The sequence below is a fragment of the Photinus pyralis genome, unplaced genomic scaffold (assembly GCF_008802855.1).
Source record: "Photinus pyralis isolate 1611_PpyrPB1 unplaced genomic scaffold, Ppyr1.3 Ppyr1.4_LG10, whole genome shotgun sequence".
NCBI lineage: Eukaryota > Metazoa > Arthropoda > Insecta > Coleoptera > Lampyridae > Photinus > Photinus pyralis.
Window position 1 is genome coordinate 9,966,985 of NW_022170250.1, and position 14,975 is coordinate 9,981,959.

Genomic DNA, 14,975 nt, shown 5'->3' on the forward strand with positions numbered 1-14,975 from the left:
CTCTTTAATTATAGTTCATCTTACGCTACTTTTTCTATTTCTGTTAACCCTTCTTCTGCTTTTTCTTTTTCCTTTCGTTTTAACTTCTTCTTCTTTTCATTTTCCGCTCCCTCGTCCTTTCCATCTCTCCACCTCACTTTACCTGCCATTTTTTCTTAATTTTTCCCTTCTTATTCCATTTCTACTTTTTTTTGTACCTCCTTCTCAGCTTCTTTTTCTTCGTTTTCCCTTGTCCCACTCTCGCCATTTCCCCACTGATTTCTTCAGCTGTCTTGGATTTTGGATCGTTCCAATTCTAATTCTGACCCGTTTCTTATTCATCTGTTTTTCTTTACGTTCCCCTTTGCCTTCCGCCTCATTTCCTTTTCCCTTGCTCGTTTCTCACTCTTTGTACCTTCTACTTGTCATCCTGTTTCCTTTTTACTCCTTTCACAAATATGCTCTTTTTGTTTTCATGACATTTCTCTTCCGCCTCACCTAGCTTCTTCCCTTTCCTCTTTACTTCTGTACCCTTGTACCACTACTCTCACTGCACAAGCCATTTTACCTCCTTTTCATTTTCCCTTCATCTTTTTCGCCTTTCCTCTTTCCTTTCTTGGTCGATTTCCCTCCTTCTTCATCCTCGTTTGCCTCTATTCGTCTGTTTTATTCTCTGTTCCTTCATTTTCTTATACTACACCGTCTTTTCGCTCTTCGCCCTCCCCCCTTCTGCCTTTTTATATGTTCTTTTTCTTTCCTTTTACGCTGATTTGCTTCCTTTGGTACCTAATTTTCCTCCTTTCATCTTTTTCTTTTGTCTTCTTTTCCTAACATTTTTGTTCCTTTTCTATATCATCCCCTGCATCCAGCCTCTGGTTTCTTTGCGTTTTTTTTTCGATCCGTTTTGGCGTTTCCTTGTCTTTCATAATTTCTATTGTAGGTATATTTCTTTCTCTTTTGAATTACTGTGGTCTGTTCGTTTTATCTCGTTCTATTCTCTTTTCTCTTTTAATTTCTTACTTTACATGTTTCTTATGCTTTTTGTTTCCTCTTCCTCATTGTATTTCTATTTTCTCTACTTCCTGTCCATTCCTTTGCTCTTCTTGTTTGTCCTGTTCTGTCCTTTTCCTCCTCTTTTATCGCATCCTATTTGTCTGCTCTTCCACATCGTTTATCTTACTTTAGTGCCCCTGCCATTTCACTTTTTTTCAGAATTCCTATACCTCCTCTTCTTCCGTCTTCCCTTGCTCTACTTCATTTTTCTCTCTCTTCCTCTCTCGTTTTTATCTGCTTTCTTTGCCTCTAGTTCATCTGCTTTAGATTCATCTTTCTCGGCTCCTCTTCTTTGTGCAATCTTCCTTTACCTTTTTGAGTTTTCTTTTCCGCTTGTTCATTACCCCCCCCCCTCCTGCTTCATCTTATATTTGGTCCTATTTCCTTTGCTTGCTGCTTTTTCTGCTGCTTCCCCTTCTTCTTCCTCTTTCTCATCCTGTCTGTCTTTTTTTGCTGTTCTTTCCTTTGACACCTCATTCTTCAGAATGTTCCGCTTCATCTTCCTCTACCTCCTATCACCTTGTGTGATTTTGTTTGCTATAACTCTCCTATTTCTTTCCGGTTCCCTTTCTTCTTTATCTTCCTTCCCATTCTTAACCATGTACCTATTTCAACTTTTGTTTCCTTATTTTTAAACCCATAACTCTTATTCTCATAACTATTCCACCCTCTCTTTCTCTCTCCTTTCCCCTTCTATTCAAATTCAAAAATCTTTCCCTTCCTTAGCTCTTTCACTCAACCTTACCTCGCATTTTCCTTTCACCCTGCTTCTTATTTCCATCCCTTCGCATCACCTTCTACACCTACTTTATTTGCCATATTTCCATTCTATTTTGTCTTCTCATTCCCTTTCTCCCTTTTTTGTGCTTCCCTTTCCTTGCTTCATGCCCTTTTTTTTCTTTTATAAAAATTCTTCTATAAATTCCCTTACCTCCTCCATTTACGTTTCTTCGCTCTTTTTCATGTTACCCTTACCTTTTCTCACTCTTTTCTCCTTTTATTACTTTGGTTCTTGTACTTTTGCTTTCGCTTCCCTTTATTGTTCAAATTTCCTCTTTCCTCCCTTGTTTCTTTCATCCTTTTTTTCAGTTTCCCTTTTTATCTTCTTCTGTTTCATACTTATTTTGTCGTCTTAACTATCATCATCCATCCATTGCGGTTCTCCTACTCTGTTTCTTCCTAAAAACGTTCACTCTATTTCCTTCATAACTAACGCTCTGTCTCTTTCAATCAATGTTTTTTTGTCACATTCTCTGTTTCCTTTTTTGTCTTTCGCTTCCGTTTTCTCATCTTGTGTGTTTGCGCTTTCTTCAACTCGTGTTCCTCCTCATCTGTTTCTTTTTTCTTTACTTACTTCTGCTCTCACCTTTTTTCTTCCCCTTCCCTTCCCTTTCTTGTCCTGTTTCTTTACCTTAACTTCCTTTTTCGCGCTCCTTTGATTGCATATTTCTTCGCTGCTTTGCACGGCCTTGTACCCACTATTTCCTCCACTTCCTTTCATCCTTGAACATCCTCGTCTTTATCTTTTCCGTTCTTTCCTTTTTCATCTGCTCCTTATCTTCTTTTTCATTTTGCTTACCCGTTCCTCGCTGTTCTTCTTTCTTGTTTTGTTTCCTCTTGTCTTTTACCATTACCCTGCTCTCCGGTTCTCCTTACCTATTTTCTCTCTTCCTCAGTTCATCTTTCTCCCATTCTTAGCGCATTTTTGAGGAATTAAAAAAATGTTATTATTTGCGTTTTGTGCGTCAGTCCGTCCGGACCCACTTCTGCCGTTTCGAACTACTTCTAGGGGAATGGTCCTAGAGTCCTGGAATTTTTTGCAGTAGGTAGCCTATATCTTGAAGGTGTGCCAGACGGCCATCAAATTTCGCTGTCTAAAAGCCTCCCCCCCCACTCCCATGAATTATTTCCTGAGATGCTGTTTTTGAAAGTAAAACGTGCTGCATAACTTTTACATACCACAACCAATTGGTCTCAGATTTTGCATACGCATGCCTTTAGTGGTGCCAAGTTAAACTTTAGAAAAAAAGGGGGGGGGAGACACATGTTCTACCCTTCATGGTATCCTAATGAAAGGTCTCATCGAAATAAATTGGTTTGTACAAACTATAACTTTCCCGCGCGACTCTTTTTCGAGATCAGTGAGCGACGGGGCCTGAGGGGGAGAGGGGGGGGGTTAAAAATTAATTTGATCTCTCATTGTATTCTAATTAAAGGTCTCAACGAAAGGAACCGTTTTCTACCAACTATTGTCCTTCTTTCTGTCCTCTTATCAAAGTACGGACTGGAGGAAGAGGGGGGGGGGAGTAGAATTAGTTTTATCCTTCATGGTACTCTAATGAAAGGTCTCAACGAAAGGAATTCATTTCTACCAACCATAGCCTCCTCTCGACCTCTTATCGTGATCGGTATATTCCCTATACCTCAAGAACGGATTGTCGGAAGAGGGTATCACAAAGGGCGATTGAGACGTCTGCAAGAAATATATCCATTGGTGATGTCAAAACAAAAGCTATTTCGGTTACAAAAATGCGCTTTCTCTGCACAAGAGTTGTGCACAATTTATACTTTTTTATTTTTGCTTTCTTCTTGCTTCATTTTTCTTTTTTGTTTATCTCTGTGTCTACTATTCTTGTGTTGCATCATCTTCTGCTCCTGCTATTTATTTATCCATCTTATGGTTTTTAGCCTACCATTCCTCCTTCTTAGTTTTTTCTTCTTCGTTCAGTTTCTTCTTTCTTTACTCTTCTGTTTAGTGGTATAATTCTTTTCATTTCTTTTTAAGTGATGAATTATCAAATCGTCCTGGATTAAGGATCATTTTCAAGCACAACGCCTAACCTTGGATTCGAGGGTAGTGGTTAGAGGTTAACCCTTAAAGTTACAAGGTCAAGTTAGGTGTAGGAAATCAAAGGCTTGCAATTTATTTGTTTATTTATTATACTACGGAAACAATTCTTCATACGTAAACGCTAGCGTTATCTTATTTGCAATTTCCGTAAACCTCCTCGTCAAGGCTTTCAAAAGGCCCGGTTTGATTTCATCGAAGAGCACCTGGACATTGTCGTTGATGACGTCATTCGTCGCCTTCGCCAAGGTGGGGTTTGATTCGAAGAGATTCTCCAGCCGGACGGATACGCCGCCGACAACCAAAGTACACTTCATGTCCTCAAATTCCAAATAGTTCCTCTCTTCTCTCCTCACTTGGTGGCCCTTCATGATGCACTCGAAGTGGTAGTCACCTGAAACGGCGCGCACGTTTGAGAGCCTTAAAGTCGGGCGTTTACTTACTGATGTTAGCATGGAATGGTCCCTGTCCCTTCAGGTCCAAAAATAAGATCCTGGAATCGAGCTCGTACATCCCCGAAACTCGTAGCCTTGGGACGTTTACCTGGAAACGGAAGTTGTAACCCTTCTTGGTCATCGTCGGTCTAGAATTGATTAGGCTTGTAAGCGAGGAGGGACCACGTCGCCATGGACTTACGTCAGTTTGAGAATTGTAAAGTCGGAGGCGCCGTACACTTCCAAGTTGCTGATGTTGGTCGCCAAACGTGTACCGCTGCCGAGCGAGTCGATGACTATGGTCTCTAGGTCTAGAGGTTCCAAGCCGGGGACGTCGAGTTTTGGAATGCCCTTGGCCAGGTACGGTTTAAGGGCCTCGATCGAGTTCGTAATGCAGGCCGATAGGTTTTGGTGGCTACGCGGGCATACTTTGATGTAAGATGCTGAAAGAAGATTAAAGTGCTCGTGATTGGTGTAGTTATCAGCAGTGCGCGATGATTGGTGGTCGCGAAGTTTGAGCGGAAATTTTTCGTCCATAGAAAATCGACGTTGGTGCAAACAAAGCGCTTGCTGCATTCTAGGCCAATTGCAAGTTGCAACACAAATCCGCTTAGATTCAATTTACCCCGGGGCGCTTTTTAATGGACCTTAATTATAGAATTATGGGTACTTACGAATTGCGCAATGAGCCACAGGTACAACGAGCAAAACAGCTAACACAAATTTATTTAAATCGTCCATTATGCAGCGAGCGAACTATCCACCTGAGTGTAACAGCAATCTTATTTATATACTCATACGCCCCCCTCACACGTCTGAGGCCTTGGTATTTGTTCCCAAGCAGAAGAAAAACAAGTTTTACGATATTTCAAAATCGATCGGACTTGGTCAATTAACACTGTTTGCATTAAAAAGTGGTGCGTTCATTATTTATTATGATCTGATGAATAAACAACTACTGTTAATGGGCTTGTTGAATGATTTCCTAGTTGAGATATCCATCTAGAGGAGGAGGAAGACGTCCATCCGCTGCAAAAGTGACCCTACAGGCTACAATACTGAATTTCATTGGAACATGGTCTAAAGGTCACTTGGTCTCGATGTTCAAGGTCGGAATAATTAGGTTTACTCCAGGTCAAAGACTCCATATTCAAATTTTTGTAAAGTTTTAACTTAAGATTTTGGGATTCAGATTTACAATCTCTAAGTTTGAGAGAACTGACCTTCGTGGTCATGATTTCCACCATACTCTGTCCATCTATTTCCTCCCTCCTCCAGCTACACTGTTACTCTTCGCTTTTTCGTTCCCCTTCCTCTTACTATGCACCACGTTAATCTTTCCCTGTTCCGCCTTCTTCTGATTTTCTTCCTTTCGTCTCCTATCACCGATTCCTTTTACTTTTCTCTTTCACTTGTTTTTCTTCTTCCTTTTGACTTTCAGTTCTGGTTCACTACTTTATAATCTTCTTCGCTTCAACTTCTTTTATTGCGTGTTCTTGTAAAGTAGTGGAATTGAAATCAAACGAAATCGCGAGGGGCGGGCGAGCAGAAAAAAGGGAAACAGCGTCGGAGGCAAAGTTACTATGCGGGGAAAGCGAAACAAGGATATTAGGAAGAAGAAGAAAAGTAAAAGGGAGCGTAAGAGTAGGGAGCTGAAGAAGATGAAGCGTGGAAGAGAGGAAGTTAAAGGTTGAAAAGAAAGGGAAACCATGTAGAGGAAGTTAACGGAGACGAAAATATGAAAACATAGTGTGAATAGGAACAGGAAGGGATGAAGGGAAAATGTGATGGGAACGAGGTTCAAGAGCGGGGCGATACAAGCAAAAGAGAATAGAGGATGAAAGAAAATCACGTAATATTCTCAAAAGACGAAAGGAAAAGAGAAAAAGGACAGAATAAATTTATGCTATAGATAATTTATAATAAGGAAGAACAAGTAAAAGAGATGGAAGAAAGATGTTAGGAAAGATAAAGCAGAAAATGGTGGAACAAAGATGAAAATAATGCAAAGCTGGAGAAAACGGAAGAGAATAAGAGGAAGCAAAAGTAGAATGATATGAGGCAGAGGAAGAGAAAATGATACACAAAGTAGAGTACCTAATAAGGGAAATAGGGTTGAAAGAAAAGAAATAAATTGAAAAATGGAGTAAAACTGAAGAGAAGAGGGGCAGCGAATGGTGAGGGAAAGAATTTAAAACGGGATAAGTGCAGATAAAACAGAAAAAAAGGAAAACAGAACGCCGAATCCAGACTTGCAAGGGAATGTGAGGGGAATAAGAAAGGGAAATCATGTGAAAGGAAACAGAGGAAGAAGTACAGGTTAAGAAAAGGGGGAAGGATAAAAAGTAGAAGAAACATAGGAATATGAAGCATATGAATTGCAGCAATGGGAGAGGAAGAAGAAAAGTATGAAAATAAAGGCGAAGGTGAAGGAAAGGTAAAGCAATAAGAATGGGAATGGGAAAGTAAAGGAAAGAAGTATGAGAATTAGTAGCTGAGAATGAAAAGGGTCACGAAAGGAAAGAGGAGAGGAAAAGGAAAGGGGAGGGAAGGGAAAAAGAAAAGGAAAGGCAGAAGATGAAAGAGAAAAGAAAGATGAGATGGGAAAATGAGATTAGGTAAAGGTGGTGGGAAGGGAATAAATTTGTTCAGGGGAAAGGAACAGGAGGACAATTGAGGAAGGGAAAAGAAAGAGGTTGTACAAGGTAAGAGCAATGAAGACGCAAGAAGGGTTAGAATGAGGAAGGGTAACAAGATAAGAAATTGGGAAAACGGGAAGGGGGGGGGGGATTAAAATGGCGAATGCGATGGAAAGGAAAGAGGAATATGAAGAGGAAAATGCAAATAGAAAAGAAAAAAGAATTAGAACTCAGATGATGGCGAAGCAGTAAAAACAATGGAATCATAGAAGAATGATACAGGGGAAAAGGAAAGAGTAGATCGAAGAAGCCGTGCGGAAATGAAATGGAAAGATAAAGTTGGAGTGGAAGGAGAAGCGAAGGGAAGAAAGTGAGCAATGACGAAGGGGAATCGCAAACGGCAAAACAAGGGAAAATTATGCAGAGAACATGAAGAAAATGAAGGTCAAAAAGAAGACAGAGATGAAAAGAATAAGGGAGAAGGGAAGAGGAAAAGGGTTAACGAAGAGAAGAACGCAGAAACTGGTGGAACATGAGTAGTAGAAGATTAAAATGATGAAAAGGACAGGAAAGGGAAGAAAATAAGAGGAAGTCAAAGTAGAACGATATGGATCAAGCGAATGAAGAGAAAATGATGCTCACAAAAAAACGAAATAAATAAAGAAAGGGAGAACAGGAATAAGTCAAACGGAAGAAAAGGGCGATACAATTCGAAGAAGGCAGAGAAAACATAGAAAAAGAAGAAGCCCGGAGTAAAAAAAGTAGGAAAGAATAAAGCTTATGAATAGAAAAAAATGAAAGGAAGGAGCGAAATGTAAAAGGAACGGGGGAGTTGAGAAGAAAGTGAAGCAAGAAGAACGAGAAATGAAGAGACACGAAAAGGGAAAGTGATATGGTAGGTGAGCAGAAGAGAATGAGAATTTGACGAGGAAAGGGAAATGGGAAGGCAAGGAAAATGGTCAAATGGAGAGTAAGATATGGTGTAACATGGGGAGCGGAAAGGACCGGCGGAGATATAAAAATGGGGAAAGGGAAAGGAGAAAGAGAAGGAAAACGTTTATGTGGGAAAGTGTAAAGAGAGCAGGAAGTGAGGAAGTAAAGGTAAAGTAGGGAAAAGGGGGGAAGCGCGACGCAGGAGCAAAGAAAGAAGGGCAGGGGAAAAGAAAAGCGGAAGGGTGGAAGGAAAATATCAATAAAAAAGAATAGAATGGGAAAAATCAGGATTAAGAAAGTGAAGAAGCAGAGGAAATAAAGCACTGAAGGATATGAATCATAGAAGAAAGATGCAAACAAAAAGGAAAGCGCAAGTACCGGAAGATGTGGGAACAGAAAAAGGGAAGCGAAGAAATAAGCAAAAAAAAAAAAGGGGAACAGAAGATGGGAAGGAAAGATGAGCAAGGGAGAGAGACCGACAAAAACGAACCAGAAGTAGGAAAATGAAGAGTAAGGGGTAAGAGACGGAGGAAGGATATGAGAGGGTGCAAGGGAAGAGAGAAAGAGAACACGAAGAGGTACAAGATCATTAGAGAAGGTATACGATTGGGTTGGAAAGTGTGGGGAAAGTAGGAAAGAAAGGGAAAATTGGGGTAGGGGAAAGAAAGGGAAGGACGCATGTGGCAAGTAGGACAAGAGGGTAACGAAAGAAACGATAACAGGAAATCAAGGGCAAAGAAAAAGAAGGGCGAGGATAACAAAGAAATGAAAAAAATGGGAAGGGTGGCGGGGAATGAACTAAACTTAACGAACGCAAACGAAGAGGAAGAAAAAGATGAAAGAAAAGTGAAGCAAGAGGAATAGGAAGGGGAAAATAAAAGAAACAGGGGATAAAAGTTGGTAGCTGAATAGAAGCTGGAAATGAAAAGAGATACGAAAGGAAAGGGGGAAGGAAAAAGGACGGAAAATAAAGAAATAAAAAGTAAGAGAAGGTGAAGGGATAAAAGAAGGGTAAGGGAAGGGAGAAAGGAGGAAGGAGGAAGGAAGAGTAGAAGATGATAGGTGAGGGGGAAAGGAGAAAGAAAGATGAGACGAAAAAATGAGGTGGGAAAGAAAGGGAAGGTTGCACGAAGTAGCAGCCAAGGAAGGTGAAAGAGAAAGGAAGGAATGAGGTGGAAAGGGAAGAGGGAAAGGGAAATAGGAAAGAAAAAAGAATTAGAATTCACATGAAGGTGATGTAGAGAAAATAAGGCGCTGAAGAAGATAGGAGTCATAGAAAAAATATACAGAGAAGAAAGAAAGAGTGGATCGAGGAAGTGCGGAACAGAAAAGGTGTAGGGAAGTCGGAAGTAAGGGAAGAGGAAAAAAAGGATTAATCAAAAGAAGAAGGCAAAAGAAAAGAACAAAATTATGGAATGTGGGCAGCAGAAGATGATGAAAATGATGCAAAGGAAAAGGAAAAAGAAGAAAATAAGGGGAAGCAAAAGTAAAACGATATGGAGGAGAGAAACTACGAGAAAAGGATAAACAAAGTGGAGTGATAAGGAAAATGGGGTTAAAAGAAAGAAATAAAAAAAAGGAGGAAGTAGTAGGAATAAAATGGTGATACAATAGGAAGAAGAGAGAGAAAACCTGTGGAAAAGAAGGTTTAAAAGGTAGGAAATATATGAATAGAAGCGAACCGAGAGTTAGAGGAGGCGAGAACTGTAAAAGGAACGATGAAGGTGAAATCAGAAGAATGGGAAAGGAAGAGAAACGAAAAGAGGAAATGAAATAGTAGGTGAAATGAGTAGGGTAGGGATTGGAAATTAAATAAGACACCAAAAGAAAAGGGAAAGGAAAAGGCAAGGAACATGGGGAAATGAAGAGAAAGATAAAAAGGGAAAAAAGGAAGAAAAGCAGAAGGCCATAGCAGACAGGAAAAGGTTGGACGGGAAATTGTAAAGAGAGTATGGAAGAAGTGGACATTGGAAAGGAAGAGAAGGGGAAATGTGGCAGGGAAAGTGAGGAAAGGGAGCAAAGAGGTCGAGGGGTAAGGAAAAGACAAATGGGGAAACAGCACGAAAGACCGTAACACCAAAAAGGCCCTGTTGAGAAATTTTGCGAACTAAACGAAAAACGATGGCACTAAAGAAAGTCCTCGTGGAAAACTAGGGGAATTAAAGGAACTGAACGGGACATTGGCGCTAACCCCCTGGTAGAGATCTAGAGGAACTAAAAACAATGGCGCTGTCAGAAGTGGCATGAGAATCGAAAAGGCAGAATTTGAGGGAAAAGAAAAGAAATTAGAGAGAGAGAGAGAGAGAGAGAGAGAGAGAGAGAGAGAGAGAGAGAGAGAGAGAGAGAGAGAGAGAGAGAGAGAAAGGGAAACCGCGTTACATGATTGTGCAAAGGAGAGGGGATGACCAAAAAACTAGACAATTATTAGACTGGGTTCAATAGATGGCGCTGCACCCTCTTCTAGTAAAATAGATATCAGGAAAGTATCGAAAAATAACTTTATTACGAGATAATATAACAAATGAACAAGTGATAATCCACAGGAATTATCTCTCGACCCTTAAACTGTCTTTTTCCAGTTGAAATACAGAGGGCGCCTTCCTAAGGAAACAACTCCTCATATTCGAACTTCAACGTAATCTTATTCGACATGTCGGTAAAGACTTTCTCGAGCGTTCCCACGAGCGCTGGTTTAATTTCGTCGAAAAGCAGGTGGGCGTTATCGTTGATGACGGCGTTTGTCGCCTTGGAGAGGACGGGACTGCCGTCGAAGAGGTTCCCCAAAAGTATCGAGACGTCGCCGATTACGACGTTAAGTCTCATCCGCTCAAAGAGCAGGTAGTTCTTGCCGTCGCGTTCCACCTTATTCCCCTTCATGGTGCAGTCGAACCAGTAGTTCGCTGGAATCAACAGTTTTGGTTAAGCGTCGCCGAATCGGAACTTACTGATATTGGCGAAGAACGGTCCTTCGCCTTTCAGGTCCAGGAAGAGTATCCTGGAGTCTAGTTGGTAATGCGCCTCCACTCTCAGCTGGGGGATGTTCACTTGGAAACGGAAGGTCTTGCCGTTCTTCGACTTAGTCGCCCTGAAACGTACGTGCTCGGTCGCGGTCTGACGACGAGACAGTATCTTACACTAGCTTTTGTATTTCGAACTTGGACGCCCCGTAGACTTTCATGTCGGTGATGTTTGTGGCCAGACGGGATCCGGGACTGATCGAGTCGATCACCAGGTCCTCCAGCGGGAGCGGCTCCATGCTAGGGACGTCGACCTCTGGGATACCTTCCACTAACTTCGGACGTAGAAATTCGATCGAGTCTGTTATGCAAGCGGATAGATTCTGAACCGATTGCTCGCATACCTTTATATAGGGCGCTGAAACGTGGACACTTAAACCAAAGGAAAGGGCAGTGGTACTTACGTATTTCGCCACTAACCGCCAGGGCACTAACCGCAAACCAAAAAATTAGGAATCTCTCCGTCATACCGCGCGCAAAATGTCGAAATCTGCACCGCGAGCTTTGTGCGACTTGATATTTATGGCAAATCCCCAAGTCCTTGGATTATAAATTCAGAAACGCGCAATAATTCTGTTTGCTAATGATCGAGAAAGTTTAAGACCAGAACGACGTCTAGGTACTACCCGTTGCTCGTAGGTCATTTTTCACGATTGTCGTCCAATGAATTTAGCACACATCCAGTTTTTTTGGCCAAAAATAACGAAAACGAAAATTAACGCCATTTGAAAGGAACTGCTTTTGACCCAGTCAACCATGGCAAGAATGGAGTCGGGCATCCTCGAACTCGTGCACAAGAATAAATGTAGATCATTAGTTACGTAATTAATAATAATTATCGCTATACGTTTGTTGATTTATGTGGTAAATTTATGTTCAACTCTTAGTTCCGTTACTCGTTCTTACACTGAAAACACCGGCGCGGTAGTTGCATAAGAATGATTCAATTACCAGATTTTTCAATTATATTCTAATATGGGAGCATGCGGCTCCTATATAAACAAATTAGTATTTTCAGTGTCAGAAAGAGGGAAACCTTTTAATTCCTTTTTTGAAAATTAACATTCCAGAGGAGTAAAATGTCTCCTGTGCACTGATTTTTAATGGCCCTCTTTGTCCTCCTTGTTTCAAGTCGTAATGAGTCTTTTTTTACTTGATTTATTCGTGCACGACTTTTTCTTTTAGTTTCACGTCATGGTCAATTAACGCCCCTTCTCTCTAGATCATCAGGACTGAATCGCTCTTTAGTTCCGCCGCCCAAGATAGTGTTTGGGAAAAGACGCAGTCAAAATTTTTCCTTCCTGTGGGATGTTTCATAACACGTTCGCTGAAGAAAGTGGTACCCTTTGGGAGTGTGGAATACCCCCCAGCGGAATATATTCCCAGGAAACGCGAGGACTCAATCATTCGTCTTCTATTACCCCTAGCCCTTTTGCGACACCCTTTGGGAAAAGGTGTCGAATCTCCGTATATACAGGGTGATTCAAAATGGAGGGCAAATAAGCCTACCAAATTTTAATCAAATCGGCGACAAGGTTTTTGAATAATTGATAAAAAAATTACCCCTAGCCTTCTTAAGGTAGCCTTTGGGAAAAGTTGCCGCATCTTCGAATATAATGTCATATATGGGAGGGGGGGGGGCCCCCCCCCCCCCCCATATTTTGAAATCTAACAAATATTTCATCTTTTATACTCCCACTATAGGGCTTGAGAAAGGCGAGTTGATGTTTTGTTCTTGTATGGATGTTTCATAACATTTTTAGTAAAGAACGCAGTACCGGGGGGTCTATTAATGCCCCCCCCCCTCAGTGGTGTATTCTCCGTAAACGAGGGCTCAATAATTCTTTCTCCATTACCCCTAGCCTTATTACCGTAGCCTTTGGCAAAATCTGCCAAATGTTCGTATACAGTATATACTGGGGGTAAATCTACCAAATGTTTCACCTTTTATACTCTAATGATAGTGTTCAGAAAAGGACAGTCGAGTGTTCCTTTTTCCTAAATGGTGTTGTTTCAAAGTAATTTTAGTGACGAATGTAATACCGAGGGGGGGGGGGGCTGAGAAGTATGGAACACGCTCCAACCGAGTATTCTCAGCAAACGAGGACTCAATAATTCTTTCACTATTACCCCTATAGCCATCTCACTGTAGTCCATAGGAAAAGTTGTCGGATTTCCCTATATAATATTGTTGTAATATATACTGGAACTATTTCATACCCCCCCCCCCCCCCCCCCCCTGTGTTACTACGCTACAAAAATATTGAACCGTTTATACTCTCGTAGTGGTATTTCTTTCTTGGATGGTGTTTCATAAGATTTTTAACGCCTAACATAGTACCGGAAGGTCTGGGGGGTATAGCAAACAAGGGAATGAATGCATCCCCAAAAGTAAACCCTTAGACAACGAGGACTCAACCATCCCTTTGCTATTATCCCTAATAGCCTTCTCACAGTTGCCTGTGGGAAAAGTTGCCGAATCTCCGTATATAATGTCACATATTCTGGGGGGTATTCCATACCCCTCCGACCCCCCGGTGGTACGATTTCTAACAAAAATCTTGCACCTCTTTTACACTCTATGATATTTTTTCGGAAAGGAGATTCAAATTTGTCTATCCTGGAGGGTGTTTCACAATACTCCTACTGAAGCACGTGGTACACATGAGGGGTGTGGGGGGTGTAATATCCCCAGCAGTGTACTCTCTGCAAACGAGGACTCAATCATTCTTTTTCTATTACCCCTAGCCTCCTCATAGCACCCTCTCATGATAATTTTTGGGAAAGAACAGTCGAATTTTTCTATCCTGGATGGTGTTCCATTACACTTTTGTGAAGAACGCAGTAATACTCCCCCCCCCCCCCCCCCCCCTATTGTGTATTCTCGGCAAACGAGGTATCAATATATATTTCTCTATTACCCTTAGCCTTATCACGGTAGTCTTTGGGAAAATCTACCGAATTTTCGTATACAGTATATACTGGGGGGTATTCCCCCCGTACCGGGGTGTCTGAGAGGTATATGAAGTATTCTCCAGCCAAGTATTCTCAGCAAACCAGGAATCAATCATTCTTCATTATTACCACTAGCCATTTCACGGTAGCCCTTGGGAAAAGTGGCCGGATCTCCTTCTAGAATATTTTAATATATACTGGGATTATTTCATACCCCCCAGACCTCCCCGGTGTTACGACATCTAACAAAAATATTGAACCGCTCATGACAGTATCTGGGAAAGGGCAGTCGAATTTTTCTATCCTGGAGGGTGGTTCATAATACTTTCACTGAAGAACGCAGTACCCAGGGATCTGGGAGTATGGGATACCCCCAGCAGTGTACTCTCAGCAAAGTAGGACTCAATCATTATTTTTCTATTGCCCCTAGCCTTCTCGAGGTAGTTTTTGAGAAAACACTATTATTCCCCCCCCCCCCTCCGTTGTGTATTCTCCGTAACGAGTGCTCAATAATTCTTTTTGCATTACCCCTAGCCTTATCACGGTAGCTAGGATAGGGTGTGTTTGGGTAAGGACAGTCGAATTTTTCTATCCTGGTGAGTGTTTCGTTACATTTTGGTGAAGGGCGTAGTACCATGGGATCTGGGGAGTATACAATCCCCCCCCCGATGAGTACCTTCAGCAAACGAGGGCTCAATCATTCTTTCTCTATTATCCATAGCCCTCTCACGGTAGCCTTTGTGATGGTTTATCGGATTTTCCATTCGTGGATGGTTTTACACTCGGTTTATATCCCCCCCCCCTCCCTCACCCGTGTTACGAAATCTAGCAAAATGTTGCTCCCTTTACACTCTCATGATACTGTTTGGGAAAGTACAATCAAATTTTTCTTTCGTGGAGGGTGTTTTATAACACTTTTAGTAAAGTACTTAGTACCGGGAGGCTAGGGGGGTGGGAGTGGAATACCCCCTAACAGAATATTCCAATCAGGACCCAATCATCATTTTTCTAATACCCCTAGTTCGCCTTCGCGGCAACCTTTGAGAGAAGTTGGCGATTCTCCGTATATTATATATACTGGGAATGCACACCTCCCTCTTGCCCACCCCCCGGTGTT

The 14,975-nt window shown here is 41.5% G+C and overlaps 3 protein-coding genes across 6 annotated transcripts in view; all 3 read right to left on the minus strand.

The window, feature by feature from the left end:
- The window catches only part of LOC116162064 (probable cation-transporting ATPase 13A3), a 280,669-nt gene that overhangs the window by 59,043 nt on the left and 206,651 nt on the right, over nucleotides 1–14,975 (minus strand). The gene's annotated exons all lie outside the window — the stretch shown is intronic.
- On the minus strand, nucleotides 3,949–5,142 carry LOC116162077 (circadian clock-controlled protein-like). Its single transcript, XM_031475609.1, has 4 exons — nucleotides 4,989–5,142; nucleotides 4,517–4,757; nucleotides 4,324–4,463; nucleotides 3,949–4,274 (listed from the first exon to the last, which is right to left on the minus strand). The coding sequence occupies exons 1-4, from the start codon at nucleotides 5,053–5,055 to the stop codon at nucleotides 3,976–3,978; spliced, it is 747 nt and encodes a 248-aa protein (XP_031331469.1). The 5' UTR covers nucleotides 5,056–5,142; the 3' UTR covers nucleotides 3,949–3,975.
- LOC116162078 lies at nucleotides 10,369–11,616 on the minus strand. The gene is made up of 4 exons (XM_031475610.1): nucleotides 11,308–11,616; nucleotides 11,021–11,261; nucleotides 10,832–10,971; nucleotides 10,369–10,786 (listed from the first exon to the last, which is right to left on the minus strand). Exons 1-4 carry the CDS (start codon nucleotides 11,369–11,371, stop codon nucleotides 10,488–10,490), a joined length of 744 nt encoding a protein of 247 aa, XP_031331470.1. The 5' UTR covers nucleotides 11,372–11,616; the 3' UTR covers nucleotides 10,369–10,487.

Bases quoted from the DNA above. Each gene is read 5' to 3' on its own strand.
- LOC116162077 (XM_031475609.1), bottom strand. From the start codon at position 5,055: ATGGACGATTTAAATAAATTTGTGTTAGCTGTTTTGCTCGTTGTACCT. The intron at 4,758-4,988 runs GTAAGTACCCAT...ATCTTCTTTCAG, and splicing joins TGTGGCTCATTGCGCAATTC to CATCTTACATCAAAGTATGC. The intron at 4,464-4,516 runs GTAAGTCCATGG...AATCAATTCTAG, and splicing joins TTTACAATTCTCAAACTGAC to ACCGACGATGACCAAGAAGG.
- LOC116162078 (XM_031475610.1), bottom strand. From the start codon at position 11,371: ATGACGGAGAGATTCCTAATTTTTTGGTTTGCGGTTAGTGCCCTGGCG. The intron at 11,262-11,307 runs GTAAGTACCACT...TCCACGTTTCAG, and splicing joins GGCGGTTAGTGGCGAAATAC to CGCCCTATATAAAGGTATGC. The intron at 10,787-10,831 runs GTAAGTTCCGAT...TGTTGATTCCAG, and splicing joins ACCGTTCTTCGCCAATATCA to CGAACTACTGGTTCGACTGC.